Raw genomic sequence first — 16,027 nt, 5'->3', positions numbered from 1 at the left:
CATTCTGACCAGTGTGAGGTGATACCTCACTGTGGTTTTGATTTGCATTTCTCTAATGATTAGTGATGTTGAGCATATTTTCATGTATTTGTTGGCAATCTGTATATCTTCTTTGGGGAAATGTCTATTTAGGCCTTCTGCCCATTTTTGGATTGGATTGTTTGTTTTTTGGATATTGAGCTACATGAGCTGCTTATATATTTTGGAGATTAATCCTTTGTCGGTTGTTTTGTTTGCAAATATTTTCTCCCATTCTGAAGGTTGTCTCTTTGTCTTGTTTATGGTTTCCTTTGCTATGCAAAAACTTAACTTTCATTAGGTCCTATTTGTTTATTTTTGCTTTTATTTCCCTTACTCTAGGAGGTGGGTGAAAAAGGATCTCGCTGTGATTTATGTCAGTAGAGTGTTCTGCTTATGTAGAAACATTATTTATTTATTTTTTTAAAAAAATAAATTTATTTATTTATTTTTGGCTGCATTGGGTCTTCATTGCTGCACACGGGCTTTCTCTAGTTGCAACGAGCAGGGGCTACTGTTTGTTACAGAGCGTGGGCTTCTCAATGAGGTGGCTTCTCTTGCTGCGGAGCACAGGCTCTAGGCGTGCGGGTTCAGTAGTTGTGGCACGTGGGCTCAGTAGTTGTGGTGCACAGGCTTAGTTGCTCCGCGGCATGTGGGATCTTCCCAGACCAGGGCTCGAACCTGTGTCCCCTGCATTGGCAGGCAGATTCTTAACCACTGTGCCATGAAGGAAGTCCCGAAACATTATTTTTTAATGGGCTAAATAACATTCCAGCTGCTGGAAGTAACACTATTTATTTAACTAAACTGCTGCTGTTGGCACATAGATTTTTTTTTTAAATAATTAATATAATGCAGTTATATATTACTTATAAATTATAAATTAATGAAAATAAAATTCTGCCAGAGATAATGCTAGGGTGAGAATCTTTGCATATAATCTTTATTTGCATTTCCAGTTATTTCCTTAGGAAAAGATACTAGGAGAGTTACTAGGCCAAAGAAATGCTCCTCTGCTCAAGCAAGGGAACCTGATATTCCTATTAATCCTAAACTTTCTTCAACTTTGAGACTACCACAGACCCCATGTCCCATGTGAAGGGAGAAATAGCCCACAGAGCTCCAGAGATTTAAAAAGACATCCTCTTCATCAAACTTTCACTGAACATCCTTCTAACCAGGCTTCACTAGGTACTGGGAACAAGGGATCATCCTCAAGAAGCTCATGATCTAGTGAGCAAAAAAAGAATTGCCTGTCTAAAGTCATATTCCCTATTTGTGGTGGTTTTACAGTATGCCCATAAATTCTTTTTTTCTAAATTTATTTAAATAAATTTATTTTTGGCTGCGTTGGGTCTTCGTTGCTGTGCGTGGGCTTTCTCTAGTTGTGGTGGCGAGCGGCGGCTACTCTTTGTTGTGGTGTGCAGGCCTCTCATTGCGGTGGCTTCTCTTGTTGCGGAACACGGGATCTAGGCATGTGGGCTTCAGTAGTTGTGGCATGCAGGTTCAGTAGTTGTGGCATGCAGGTTCAGTAGTTGTAGCTCGCAGGCTCTAGAGCACAGGCTCAGTAGTTGTGGAGCAAGGCTTAGTTGCTCCACAGCACATGGGATCTTCCTGGACCAGGACTTGAACCTGTGTCCCCTGCATTGGCAGGCAGATTCTTAACCATTGTGCCACCAGGGAAGTCCCAGCCCATAAATTCTTGATATTCCTTCCTTCAACAGGTGGAATTTAAGTTTTCTCCAATTAGTGTAAGCTAAACTTACTGACTCATTTCTAATAAACAGAGTGGGGTAGAAATGAAAAGTGTGTGCTTCCAAGGGTATAGTATAAAAGACACTGTGGATTCCATCTTGCTCCCTCTTTGGAACACTCACTCTGGAGGAAGCCAGATGCCATGTCACCAGGACATACAAGTAGCCCATGAAGAGATCCATGTGACAAGGAACTGAGGTCTCCTGACAACAGCTGGCAAGGAACAGAAGCTTCACCAACAGCCATGTGAGTGAGCCAGCTTAGGATTGGAAACTCTGGTTCCAGGCATACCTTCAAAGGACGACAGCCCTGGCTTCCTGGCTAATGTCTTGACTGCAACCTCACTGAGAGACCCTGAGGCACACAGCTCAGCCACTCCCAAATTCCTGACCCACAGAAACTATGTGAAATGATAGGTTTGTTGGGATAATTTGTTATTTAGCAATAGATAACTTAAACACTACTGAATACCAACTGCAATTAGGTCATGAGGAGAAAAGCAGATGGAAAGGAATTAATTATTGGTCCCTTCCTCTGTGCCAGGCACATGCTGATGCCTTTACCTACATTACCTTATTTAATCCTCACAACAACCCTATGAAGCAAGTACTATTTTTTTCTCCATTTTAAAGGTGATATAACTGACGCACAGAGTTAACGTGACCGGCTCAAGGTCCCACGACTTGCAAACAGCATTCCTTAAGGTCTGCCTGACTTGAAAGGCTGTGCTCGTCCCTCCAACACTTTTCTAAACTCTTGACTCCAAATTTTCCTACAACATGCTTCCCCAATGCCTGTGAGGACCCTTCTGTAAAGAGGGCTCAGTATGAGCCTCAGGATGTGATGTCAGCACTACCATCAATGATAAGGACCAAAGAAAGCAGGCCCCTCCTTACCTTTCCCAGTCACATAATAGGTCCCCAGTTTGTAGCAGCTATCACTGTGTTTGTTCTCTTCACAGTTGAACTTCAACACCTTGGCAGCCTCATCAAAATTCTTCTGGATCCCTTCCAAATAGTCCACCAGCCGATAGCAACCTGTGAGGAAAGGGCAAAAGCTGCTGTTCAAGTCTGGGGCAGTGGGGAGGGTCCAGGTGTGGCAGGCCAGATGTGCCTTTTATTTAGGACCAGCCTCTCTCCTCCTGAGGTGTGCCAAGGTGACTTCGCCACAAAGAATGCAGGTAGTGTTCGGCCACTCCTACAAATGGCACTGTCCGCCCTCAGCCTAGGACTGAGCAATGTACAGACTGGGGAGACCTTGGCCCCGCACTGGCTCCACCACTCACCAGCCCTCTGTTCCCTGTCAGCAAGGCCCAAAGACGCACTGGCTTCCATAATGAAACTTTGCTAGCTTTGGAACTTCTCAGGAAATTCAGCAGTAAAACACTGAGAACCAACAGGGTCCATGGGCTAGTCTTCATAGCTGCAAGAAAGGGATGCTTTGATGACTATACCTTAATCCTTGGCCAGGCTGGGTACATTAAGAAGAAAGAGTCGGGCTTCCCTGGTGGCGCAGTGGTTGAGAGCCCGCCTGCCGATGCAGGGGACACAGGTTCGTGCCCCGGTCCGGGAAGATCCCATATGCCGCAGAGCGGCTGGGCCCGTGAGCCATGGCCGCTGAGCCTGCGCGTCCGGAGCCTGTGCTCCGCAACAGGAGAGGCCACAACAGTGAGAGGCCCGCATTCCGCAAAAGAAAAAAAAAAAGAAGAAAGAGTCGAAATGGCAACCAAAGGAGTTGGAAGTAGACTCCCTCTCCTTGGCAGTCTCTAGTCCCAGCAAGCCTCTCCTTAACATCTCTCTCCTCTGTCCCTTTTTTTTTCATCCACAATAACACCCATCTCTTGTTCATTTTCATTCAACAAATATTTGAGCATCTATCTGCATCAATGTACAAGACACTGCTTTAGTTGCTGGGAATACAGTCACTTGCCTGCCTAAATATTATTGTAGAGCAGGAAATACAATAAATAAGTAAATAGGTTAGCAAGATGCATTCAAACCTTAATAAACAAATATGACTGAACTAAAATAGGATGATAAGATAGTTCGTTGTGCATGTTGGGGGAATGGTTAACATAGACTGGGCGATCAGGGAGGGCCTTATTGGGGACTTTGATGTGTGAGCTGAGATGTGAATAACATGAATGAACTAGTTATTTAAAGACAATGAAATGGGAAGGAGGCAGAAAGTCTCAGGCACAAGGAACAGTAAATAAAAAGACCCAAAAGAGGGAATAAGCTTGGCACAAATAAGGTATAATGTGGCTGGATCCAGGAAGAAAGAGGCAGGAAGTGAGGAGAAGGCAGGGACCAATCACAGGGCCTTGTAGAAGATAGGAAGAAATTGGGATTTTACTCCAAGTTAATGGCAAACCACTGGAGGGTTTTAAGAAGGGAAGCAATATGATTTGATTTGCTTGATAAAGATTGACATTTCATAGCAATAAAATGGCCAATTCATCAAGAATATATTACAGTCTTAACTGTGTCTGCACTCAGCAATGGATCTTTAAAATGCATGAACAAAAAAACAACTGAGGACTGCAAAGACAGACAAATTCACAATTACAGTTAGCTATTTTAACACTCCTTCAGTAACTGATAAAACAAGTAGAATACCAGTAAGGATAATGAAGACTTGAACAGCAATATCAAATGATTTGACGTAATTGGCATTTATAGGACAGTCCACCACCAACAGCAGCCTTGTTTTTTCCATTGTAAACGGAACATTGACTAAGCTAGAGCATATTCTGGACCATAAAACAAGTCTCAATAAATTTAAAAGGAGTAAAATCATATTGACTATTTTGCCATCCACAACAGAAATAAATTGAAAATTAATAATAGACACATTTATATAGACATAGTGCATCATCTTTTTTTAATATGATGCTGGATTTGATTTGCTTTTTTTTTTTTTTTTTTTTTTTGCAGTACGCGGGCCTCTCACTGTTGTGGCCTCTCCCGTTGCGGAGCACGGGCTCCAGACGCGCAGGCTCAGTGGCCATGGCTCACGGGCCCAGCCGCTCCGCGGCATGTGGGATCTTCCCAGACCGGGGCACGAACCCGCGTCCCCTGCATCGGCAGGCGGATTCTCAACCACTGCGCCACCAGGGAAGCCCTGATTTGCATTTTTAAAAGGTCATTCTAATATATATGTTTGTATGTGTCTGGATGAATATGGAGGAAGTTAAGTGTGAAGGGACACACTCCAACACAGATAATAACAAAAAAGTGTTATTTTGTCATTTAAAAATCTAATAAACATTTAAAATAACAAAAATAAAAATTTAAATATCAGTCTGTTAGTTGAGAATAGATTTTAAGGGAGTGACGGTGCAAATGGAGAGCCAAGTTAGAAGGCTATTTCAGTAATCCAGGTGAGAAATGATGATTTTGAAGTCTAATATAGAAGTAGCTATAGTAACTACAGCCTCCTCTCAGGCTCTCCTTCTAAAATGCCGCAGCCTGCCCTTCTTATATGCCCACCCTCCCCTACTTTACTGCTCTGTACATCTCCAGAGTACAAAAGCATGTATGGCTCTCCACTGCCTACAGAATAAAGTCTAAATGCCTTTCCGTAGCATTCAAGGTCTGACGCACTCCATAAACAAGACGAAAAGACAACCCTCAGAATGGGAGAAAATATTTGCAAATGAAGCAACTGACAAAGGATTAATCTCCAAAATTTACAAGCAGCTCATGCAGCTCAGTATCAAAAAAACAAACAACCCAATCCAAAAATGGGCAGAAGACCTAAATAGACATTTCTCCAAAGAAGATACACAGATTGCCAACAAACACATGAAAGAATGCTCAACATCACTAATCATTAGAGAAATGCAAATCAAAACTACAATGAGGTATCACCTCACACCAGTAAGAATGGCCAACATCAAAAAATCTACAAACAATAAATGCTGGAGAGCGTGTGGAGAAAAGGGAACCCTCTTGCACTGTTGGTGGGAATGTAAATTGATACAGCCACTATGGAGAACAGTATGGAGGTTCCTTAAGACCCAGAGTCTGTCATACAGAGTGAAGTAAGTCAGAAAGAGAAAAACAAATACCGTATGCTAACACATATATATGGAATCCAAGAAAAAAAAAATGGTTCTGAAGAACCTAGGGGCAGGACAGGAATAAAGACACAGATGTAGAGAATGGACTTGAGGACATGGGGAGGGGGAAGGGTAAGCTGGGACGAAGTGAGAGACTGGCATGGACTTATATACACTACCAAATGTAAAATAGATAGCTAGTGGGAAGCAGCTGCATAGCATAGGGAGATCAGCTGGGTGCTTTGTGACCAGAGGGGTGGGATAGGGAGCGTGGGAGGGAGACGCAAGGGGGAGGAGATATGGGGATATATGTATATGTATAGTTGATTCACTTGTTATAAAGCTGAAACTAACACACCATTGTAAAGCAATTATACTCTAATAAAGATGTCAAAAAAAAAAAAGGTCTGACACACTGTGGCCCAGTGTTCCCGTCAATCTTATTTCTGACTACATTCTGACTTCAACCTTTCAAAAGAGCATTTTCTTCTCTTCCTCTGCTCCATTTTATCAACACTACTTGCCTATCCCTCCTGACCTCTTCCAGAAGTCTTCCCCAACCATTCTGCTCCAGTGACTCCAACTCCTTTGAAATCTCCCTACACTCAGGGCATAGACCAGCCCTCAAAGAACAACCCTGGGTTCTTTTTAAGCCATCTTACACTGCAGAGCAACTCTGTGTAGTTGGTCAGCTTCAGGCTAGACTGCAAGCTATCTGAAGGTAGGGCCAGTGCCATTTTTCCCCCCCTTTATAAAAATGAAGTAAGAAGAAGAAAACCACCCAAAGGTACTGGCTGCTCTGGGTGGCCCCTTCTGGACATCACCATCCACCCACACACTTAAGTCAACTCAGTGTTCCCAGAACACACGGGGCACATTCACGCCTCAGAGCCTTTTCACTAGTTGTTACCTCTGCCTGGCATGATTCTCCCTTACCTTCTTCAACACTGTTCAAATGCCACTCTCCCAATGATTCTCCCTGACCTCTCAATTTAAAATTGCCCTCCTGAACTCCTGATACCTCTCAGTCAGTTCTTCTTCCCATTGCACTTACTACCTCCTAACACACTACCTCATTTATTTTCTTATGTTTATTGTCCAACACCCCCCACGAGAATGCAAGCTCCACGAGGACAGGACGTTTCATCAGTTCACTGATGTAGCCCCAGTCCCTCTACTCCAAACGCCCGCGCGCTTCTCTTCCTTCCAGCCCGGCCTCCAGGCTCGGTGCCGGCAGAGTAAGCCCCGGCTGCGAGCCCCGCAAGTCACGTGGAACCCATCCCGCCCCTCCCCAACACACAAAGAGCCGTCCGCGTCCTACAGACCCCACGTGTCTGGCCCGCGGCCCCTTCCAGATCCTCTCAGAGGTCGCTCGCGTGACCCGTCCAGCCCCCGCCCCTGCGCACCGAGCCCTCACGTGTCCTTAAGGCCGTGCAGGCGGCGCTCACCGTCCGGGTCCTTCTCGCGGTAGCACTGGTAGTTGCACTCCACCTCCATGTTCTCCAGAAAGGACTTCACCTGCTCCTCGTCCTGGAAGTCCACCACGCCCGCCATGGCTCTTGCTCGCCCAGCCAAAATCACCCAGCCAGTCTGGCCCTCGCCACGCCGCCCGCCCGCCCCACGGTCACGTGAGCCGGCGGAGGGGCGGGGCCTGGGAGGGGCGTGCCGCCGAGGTCCGCGGTCACCCGGGCGACCGAAAAGCACCGTGCCCGGAGCCTAGGCTCTCCTCTGTCCTCATGCTGTTAGTCTTTGGCCGTCCCATCTTTCCCTCTGGTCAGCCCACTCCTGAAAGTGGTAGCAGTCTTTCTGCAGCACTTTGTGCCAGCCTTGTGGTCTTAATGCTTCTCTGCCTGCAGTCATTTATTCCATTCATTCGTTAATTCAGTGTTCCCTAAGCGCCTCTATGTGCGTCACCAAGTGCTTGGTTTTAATAATACAACAGCTAGGAAGTATGGTCCCTGCCTTTAAAGAGCTTGCGGTTTAGTAGGAAGGCATTTGTTTATTCTTTCAGCAAGTATTTTGAGCGCCTACTATGTGCCAGGTGTAGCTAGACAAACCAGTGTTCATAAGTCTGTAAAAGTGCAGTGAAAAATCTGGTTCATCTCTGCTTTCCTCCCAGACTTAGCCCGTGCCTCCAACATGAATGACCTAAGGAATGAATGGCTATGGAAGATGATAACTGGAACACAGTAGCTGTACTGGTTGCAGTTATAATACTGTTATAATAGCTAATGCTTAAACAGTGCTGAACTTTGTTCCAGATTCTATTCTTAGAGCTTTATACTAATTCTCATGGCACTCATTGTGACCCTATGGGGTAGGAATTATTGTTATCCCCATTCCCCCAATGAGGAAACTGAGGTACAGACAGGTTAACTTGTCCAAGGTCACACAGGAAGTGAGAGAGTTGTGCCATAAATCTTTTTTAAATAAAAGAATGAGGTACAAGAGGAACATGTCAAAGACATGGGAAAGAGGAGAGGAACTTCAGCTGGTTTTTGCTTTTTCTCCTGCTCAGAATCATTGGCTCCATAAAGCCTAGACTGAAAGCTCTCCAAAGACAGTCAGTTCCTATTCATATTTGAGTCCCAGCCATTCCTTCTCTAGAGCCCTCAGTGAGGCTCAATCCATGGTTTCCCATCACCTATAGCAATGCTTCCCAAATGGCTTCATTATTAACCTATCCCTAATGGCATCAGAGAGTAGACTACTTCCAACCACGTCCTTATTGTAGAGCAGCTTACTGTACGTGGGAAATGTCTTTGAAATCCCAGTTTTATTTTAAAAGTTCATTTGTTTTTACATTCAATTCCATAATACATCCTTCGTAGCATAACACATTCCAGTTGCTATGCCACATTTACTAGTGGTTTCTCAAACCCCTGATCACCTTGGGAGATTCCCTCAGTACACATGTCTCAGATAGAGAAGCCCTGACCTTTGATTTTGAGTTCACCTTCCTTTGGCTGGCCTCCAAAGACCTGTACAATCTGATTCTAGCCTCATCTCCTGCCTCTCCTCCCCCATATCCCACCCAACTTTCTGTTCTCTGGATCGGTCCCACGTTTGTGTCCCTGTTTACTATTGCTCTTGATGCGTGGACTACCCTTCTCAAATCAGAGAACTTCTCCTCTCTAATGTCTTCCCAGATGCAACAACCATGCACTCCTAGAGTAGATTTAGATCCTCTGACTTCAGTGTTCCACCCCACTTGGTCTATTCTGATATAATGTAGTAGGGGATGACTGGCTTTGGAGGGCAGACAGATCTCAGTCAGAGTCTATGTCCTATGTTTACTAAATTGTGACCTTGACCCAATCACATTTGTGAGTCTGATTCCTCTTCTGTAAATGAAGATCCCTTGTGGGCTTCCCTGGTGGTGCAGTGGTTAAGAATCCACCTGCCAATGTAGGGGACATGTGTTTGAGCCCTGGTCGGGGAAGATCCCACATGCTACCGAGCACCTAAGCCCTTGTGCCACAACTACTGAGCTTGCACTCTAGAGCCTGTGAGCCACAACTACTGAGCCCGCGTGCCTAGAGCCCGTGCTCTGCAACAAGAGAAGCCACCACAATGAGAAGCCTGCGCACTGCAACAAAGAGTAGCCCCTGCTCACCACAATTAGAGAAAGCCCACACACAGCAACGAAGACCCAATGCAGCCAAAACTAAATTAAATAAATTAAAAAAAAAAGAAGATCCCTTGTATGGCTGTCAGTAGGACTAAAATTGCATGTATGCAGTATGCTTAGCACAGTGCCTAGCTCAGAGTCATTCCTGTTCTAGAAATGTTTCTTGTCAAGCCCCAAAAGTCATGAAAGTCTGTGTCCCAACCAGACTGTGAGCTCTGTATCTGTTGTGCTGGACGCAGGACCAAAAATAGAGCAGAACTTGGTTAAGGGTGATGCAGATAACTAAAGTCAGGGACTGGGCCACATATATGTAATACTTTTTCCTTAATCATATTTGCTGAGTTGAACTGCATGAAATGAGACAGCCTAAGCAGTAGAGGGCGATAGAGAGTTGGAGAAAAGATGGAAGAGAGGCTGGGCCAAGTCGGTCACATATTTTTAAATGAAATATAAGGTCATCAAAAGGGCAGCTAGCTTCTTTTTTTAGGCCTGTCCTTATCTCTGTAGTTTTATTCCCCTCTATTCTTATAAATGCTTGCATTTACTTTTAAAAATATTTATTTTAATTGTTCAAGTGATACATGAATATATGTTTATTGTAAATTAATCTTATGTTTTTCACCTAATAACCCTTTTTGATAAGCATGATACAGCTTGTAGACTGTACAGTTGCAGAGAAACTGAAGGTCCGAGAAGTTAAGTGATTTACCCTAAAACACACAGTGAGAGGACCAGGAGAAACCAGGCTTCTTGGAATCCTAGCAACCATCCCAGATCCTAGAGGAAAGAATTCAAGGGCATTATAGTTCTCACTTCCTGACTCCAGACTTAGATTCAACTAATAATATTAATTGGTCACTAATTATGAGTTTAGTACGTTAGATATATTATCTCATTTATTCTTCACAACATTACACTTCATTCGTCCAACAAACATTCCCTGGATGTTTAATAATGACTAGGGCTTAAGGGATGCAAAATTGAAGAATGCAAGATTTCAACAAGAACATGCAATTCTTAGAAGAGCAAAAGCACTTGTCAACAAATATATGGTGAGATGCTCCTCCTAATCATTAAAGGAAGGCAAAGTTAAAACGGTGCAATATTTTTCATCTCAGATTAACAAAGATTGGCATCCTGTGTTTGTGATGGTGCTGAGAAATCAGAATTGCCATACGCTGTTGGTGGGAATATAAATTGATGCCTCCTCTTTGGAGAGCAATTTGGTAATATGTATTAACATTTAAAATGTGATTATAGGACTTCCCTGGTGGTGCAGTGGTTGAGAATCCGCCTGCCAATGCAGGGGACACAGGTTTGATCCCTGGTCCTAGAAGATCCCACATGCCATGGAGCAACTAAGCCCGTGCACCACAACTACTGAGCCTGCGCTCTAGAGCCCACACTCTAGAGCCCGGGAGCCACAACTACTGAAGCCTTAGCTCCCTAGAGCCTGTGCGCCACAACTACTGAGCCCGTGTGCTGCAATTACTGAAGCCCGTGTGTCTAGAGCCCGTGTTCTGCAACAAGAGAAGCCACTGCAATGAGAAGCCTGTGCACCGCAATGAAGACCCAATGCCGCCAAAAATAAAAATAAATTAAAATAAAATGTTAAAAAAATAAAAATAAAACGTGCTTATATAGTTTGGGGAGGGTGGGAGAAAATATTTGCAAGCCGTCTTTACCACAATGGACTTGTATCCAGAACATATAGAGAACACCTACAACTCAACAATATGAAGATAACATTTAAGAAAATGGGCAATGTATTTGAGTAGACATTTCACCAAAGAAGACATATGGATAGGTAACGAGCACGCAGAAAGACACCCAGCATGGGGAAATGCAAATAAAAATCCACAATGAGATACCACTATAAAATTACTAGAATGGCTGTAATCAACAAGACAAACAGTAGCAAGTGTTGATGAGGATGCAAAAAAAAAAACTGGAACCCTTATACGTTTCTGGTCAGAATGTAAAATGCTGCAGTCACTTTGTATTTTCGTTTGTTTGAATTTTACTTTCTTTAAGGACACTTAAAATGAGATCTACCCTCTTAACAAATTTTTAAGTGTACAAAAACAAATATATTATCATTGACTATGTGTACAATGTACAGTGTTGTACAGCAGATTTCTAAGAGCTCGTTAATCTTGCTTAACTGAAACTTTATGTCCTTGCTTAGTAACTCCCAATTTCCCCTTCTGCCCAGCCCCTGGCAACCATCATTCCTCTCCTAGATTCTATGAATTTGACAATTTTAGGTACCTCATATAAGTGAAATCATGTAGTATTTGTCTTTCTATAACTAGTTCATTTCACTTAGCATAATGTCCTCAAAGTTCATCCATGTTGTAGCATATTGCAGAATTTCCTTCTTTTTTAAGGCTGAGTAGTATCCCATAAATAAATAAATAAATATATATATAAACACTTTCTTTATCCATTCACCTGTCAATGATATTTAAGTTGTTTCCACATCTTGGTTAGTGTTGTGGAACCAAACTAAAATGAGTCACTTATGTCAGGGACAAAATGGAGATGGTCAAAGCAAGCACATAAGGAAAACTTAATCTAACCTTATTGGAATTTACAGCTCTTCTCAGAAATCAGCAGAGGATACCACCCAATCCTCAAACACCAAGTCTGTTCACACTATTTCTAGACTTTGTTCCCCTGACTCAGCTACCTTGATCCAAATAAGAAAGAAGACCACTAGGCAACCAAGCAGCTGAAAAAAACCAAATAACTTCCACACTTACACCATAAAAATCCCTTAATCTGAGCAACTCAGAACTCATCGCTCCTTGTAGCCTTGAGTTTCCTCACTTGCAGGTTGAAAGCCTTGCAATAAACTCATCTTTCTGCCTTGTTTTATTCCGTATGCAGGGTTTGATTTTTGACACTGTGAATAGTCAAAAACAAACTCTGTGAACAGTGCTGCAATGAACATGGGGAGGTGCTAATATTTCTTCAAGAGGCTGATTTCAGTTCTTTTGGATAAATGCTCAGAAGTGGGTACACTGGATCATATGATAATTCTATGTTTAAATTTTGGGGGAATCTCCATGCTGTTTTTCGTAATGGCTGCACCATTTTGCATTTCCATCAACAGTGTGCAAGGGTTCCAATTTCTCCATATCCTCGATGTCACTTGTTGCCTTTTGTTATTTTTCATAATAGCCATCCCAATAGGTGTGAGGCAATAACCCACAATACTTCATTGTGGTTCTGATTTGCATTTTGCTGATGATTAGTGACTTCTGAGGCATCTTTTCATATACCTGTTGACCATTTGCACATCTTTGTGAGCTAGGGACCACTCAAGTCCCTAGCTCATTTTTAAATCATGTTATAAGTTTTTTGCTATTGAGATGTAGGAGTTCCCCACATATCCGGGAGATTAACCCCTTATCAGATACCTGGTTTGCAAACATTCCCTCCCATTCTATAGGTTGTCTTTTCATTCTGTTGGCTGTGTCCTTTGCTGTGCAGATGCTTTTCAGTTTAATGTAGCCCCACGTGTTTATTTTTGTTTTTGTTGCCTGTGCTTTTTGTGTCATTAAAATGTGCTTACATTTTTGAGCCAGAAATTCAACTTCCAAAAATGTATCCTACAGAAATTCTTACACAAATAAATAAATAAAATTTGCTGCAGGTTTTGTTGTTGCTGCTGCTGTTATAATAGAAACAAATATCCAAGGATAAGGGCTTAGACTACAATGTAGACATTTTTTAAAAATGAGAAAGGTCTTTTCTACCAACTTTGAAAGATTTTCAAATATATTATTAAGTGAGAAAAAAGTTGTATAGAATAACTTAATTTTTGTTTAAAAATAATCTTTTTATATTCATAGAAAAAAAACCTGAGAGAAAATACACTGAACTGTTAATAGTTAACTTTGAGCTGGGAGAAAGGGAGGAAATAGTGTACAGGAACTTCCAGTGTTTGTATTCTATCTTTATTTTTATAAAGTTACTTTTGTAAGCAGAAGAAAACAATAAAAGAAAATTTTATGGAGATCATGTCTTTTCTGGACATGTTCACTGTCTTATGGGTCATTTCAGGATAGGTATTAATATATCCATTTTATAAACGAGGTTCAGAGAAGTAAAGTTATTTCTTCAAGGTCACACAACCCGCCAGTTCTCCCCCAAAGGTCAGTTGACAGTGAGCTGACAGGACGTGCCCGGTGCTGAGAGAGGACCAATCACATTTGCTGTGAGGTCACTTTGAAGGCCTGGGATTGGCGCTGGTGTCTAAGCTGAGCCGGCAGTCAGCAGCCCATGCAACTGCGGGTGGCAGGAAGCTCTGGATGATTACGCTTTCCTGGGGTTGTTCCGGGGGCACTAGTTCTGTCCTCTGTAGGTCCCCTGGGGACCCTCAGCATTGGGTGGGTTAGCCGTGGAGACGCCCTGCCCTTCTTGCTGTTGCCAGTCAACCCCCCAAGCCCGTGCCGGCCTAACCTGCAGCTGCTCTCCCTGCATCTCTCCCACCAAACGCAGGAAAAGGCCGTGACAGGTGCCAGTCCTGCTCAGACTCCCGTTTCAGCAGCGGTGGTTGCATATCATAAAGTCCCCGCATGACCTCCCTGGAGCCAGCACAAGCGATCAGAGACAGGCTTCATGCAACCTCTACTTCCCTGCCTGTCTTTGAGGGTCCCAGGCTGTGCTGCAAGCTGGAGAGGGCCCTGCTTTATAGAGAAAAAGAAGGAGGGAGGTCCAGAGAGAGGAAGGGGTTTGGCCCAGAGTACACAGCAAGTTAATGACAGAGCCACAGACCCCTCCTTCAGGACAGTAGATTGGATGGTAGACTTTCCAAATTTACCTTCACCTCCTCCTAACAAATACCTTCACTCTTCTCTGCCTCTGGCTTCCTCTGTGTCTCATATCTGTAAAGCATCATCTGAAGCAGCAAGTTTTATCAAGAATGATAAGGACTTTAGAATCACACTAACCTTGGAATCCCACACTTGCTGTAAGACCTTGGACTTACCTGGCCTTATTTTCCTCTCTGCCATGGGATGTTAATCTCTACTCTACCTTAAGAATAAATGAGAAATTGGGAGGCAGTTTGGTAACTTAGTGGTTTTCAAAGTATGATCCCTGGACCATCAGCATCAGAATCACCTGGGAATTTGTTAGAAATGAATATTCTCCAACCCTACTCCAGATCCGCTGAATCAGAAACTTTGGGGCCCAGCAATCTATGTTTTAACAAACTCTCCAGGTGATTCTGATACATGCTAAAGTTTGAGAACCACCAGTATACAAAGGGTAGGACTCTTGGGTTTGGAGTCGGGCAGTTATGGGTTCTTCTAAAAGTGTCTTTGTTCTGCCTGTTACTATTTGGGAGTCCTCAAGCAAAGCATTTCACCTACATGCTCCTTAGTTTACTCATCTGGGAAATGGAGGTAATGGTTCTATCTACATAACAGTGTTGTTTATTTATTGATTCAACAAAATTTTTTTGAGCGCCTATTATGTAACAATCATTCTCCTAGGTTCTAGAGATACAACAGTGAACAAAACAGATAAAAATCTCCGACCTCATGTAATGTACATTCTAACGAGACTTTGAGGATTAATTAATATAATTATAATAATGTATAAAGCTTAGTACAACATGGGCACATATTAAGCATTCAGCAAATGGCAGCTATTATAAATGATGGAGAAATTGCTTGTAAGCAGTGAAATGCTCTATTAGACTAAATTGTGAACTCCTAAGAATTGTCTGATTCATGCCTGTGTCATCAAAATATAACATAGGGTACTCGCCTCCGTAGCATATATACTAAAATTGGAATGATACAGAGAAAATTAGCATGGCCCTTGTGCAAGGATGACATGCAAATTGGTGAAGCGTTCTATATTTCTCAGAAACTAACACACCATTGTAAAGCAATTATACTCCAATAAAGATGTTAAAAATCTTTTTTAAAAAAAATCTAACATAGGACCTGGTGCTGAGTAGGGCTTGGTAAATATTTGATAAATGTATGTACAAAATTCAGAGATTAATGATATCTCTCTTGTCTGAATGGGTTTCTTTTATAATCCTTTAGAGTTGACGGCTCACCAGTAAGCCATACCCTCCATAAACCTTCCTCTCTCCCTATATTTGTATATTTCACTTGGTCCAGTTATCGAAAGGTAATTCTTTCCACATTAACATGTTGTGATGGGTCTGAAATGTAGTTGTTCTATGATAAATCTGTATAGAGTGAATGAGTGGATGCCAGAAGAAGCATAGAAATATACTGGAAATAGCACTGAAATAGGAGTCAGGAGGCTTCAATTTTAATTCTGGTTCTGCCACTTCTACAGTGTTTGGTCTTAGCTAAATCCATTTTCTTTTCAGATCCCCAGTCTCTCCACCTGTAAAATGAGGCTTACAATCCCTACCCCACCACAATGCTGGAAGAAGACAGACTAACTTTGGTACCTAAGTTTTAAGGATGTCTCACACAACCGTGAATGTGTTGTCTCCTTATCATACCTCTCAAGAAGAATTGCTGAAAGCAGTAAAGGAGATAATGTATATCTCTTTACAA

The 16,027-nt window shown here is 42.7% G+C and overlaps 1 protein-coding gene and 1 non-coding gene across 2 annotated transcripts in view; one reads left to right on the top strand and one right to left on the bottom strand.

Moving 5' to 3' along the window:
- The window catches only part of COA7 (cytochrome c oxidase assembly factor 7), a 16,446-nt gene extending 9,012 nt beyond the window's left edge, over positions 1 to 7,434 (bottom strand). Inside the window, exons 1-2 of the mRNA XM_007109517.4 lie at positions 7,285 to 7,434; positions 2,670 to 2,810 (exon numbers count right to left, since the gene is read on the bottom strand). Coding sequence (XP_007109579.1) covers positions 2,670 to 2,810; positions 7,285 to 7,390 — 247 coding nt within the window. The 5' untranslated portion in view covers positions 7,391 to 7,434. The remainder of the gene's footprint in view (positions 1 to 2,669; positions 2,811 to 7,284) is intronic.
- A 7,809-nt stretch (positions 7,435 to 15,243) lies between these two features.
- LOC112063904 (U6 spliceosomal RNA) lies at positions 15,244 to 15,350 on the top strand. The gene has a single exon (XR_002891250.1). It is a non-coding gene; the product is annotated as a U6 spliceosomal RNA (small nuclear RNA).
- Positions 15,351 to 16,027: the final 677 nt, after the last annotated feature.

The sequence above is a fragment of the Physeter macrocephalus genome, chromosome 4 (assembly GCF_002837175.3).
Source record: "Physeter macrocephalus isolate SW-GA chromosome 4, ASM283717v5, whole genome shotgun sequence".
NCBI lineage: Eukaryota > Metazoa > Chordata > Mammalia > Artiodactyla > Physeteridae > Physeter > Physeter macrocephalus.
The sequence above is the reverse complement of the archived record's forward strand: the minus strand, read 5'-3'. Positions and strand labels throughout refer to the sequence as shown.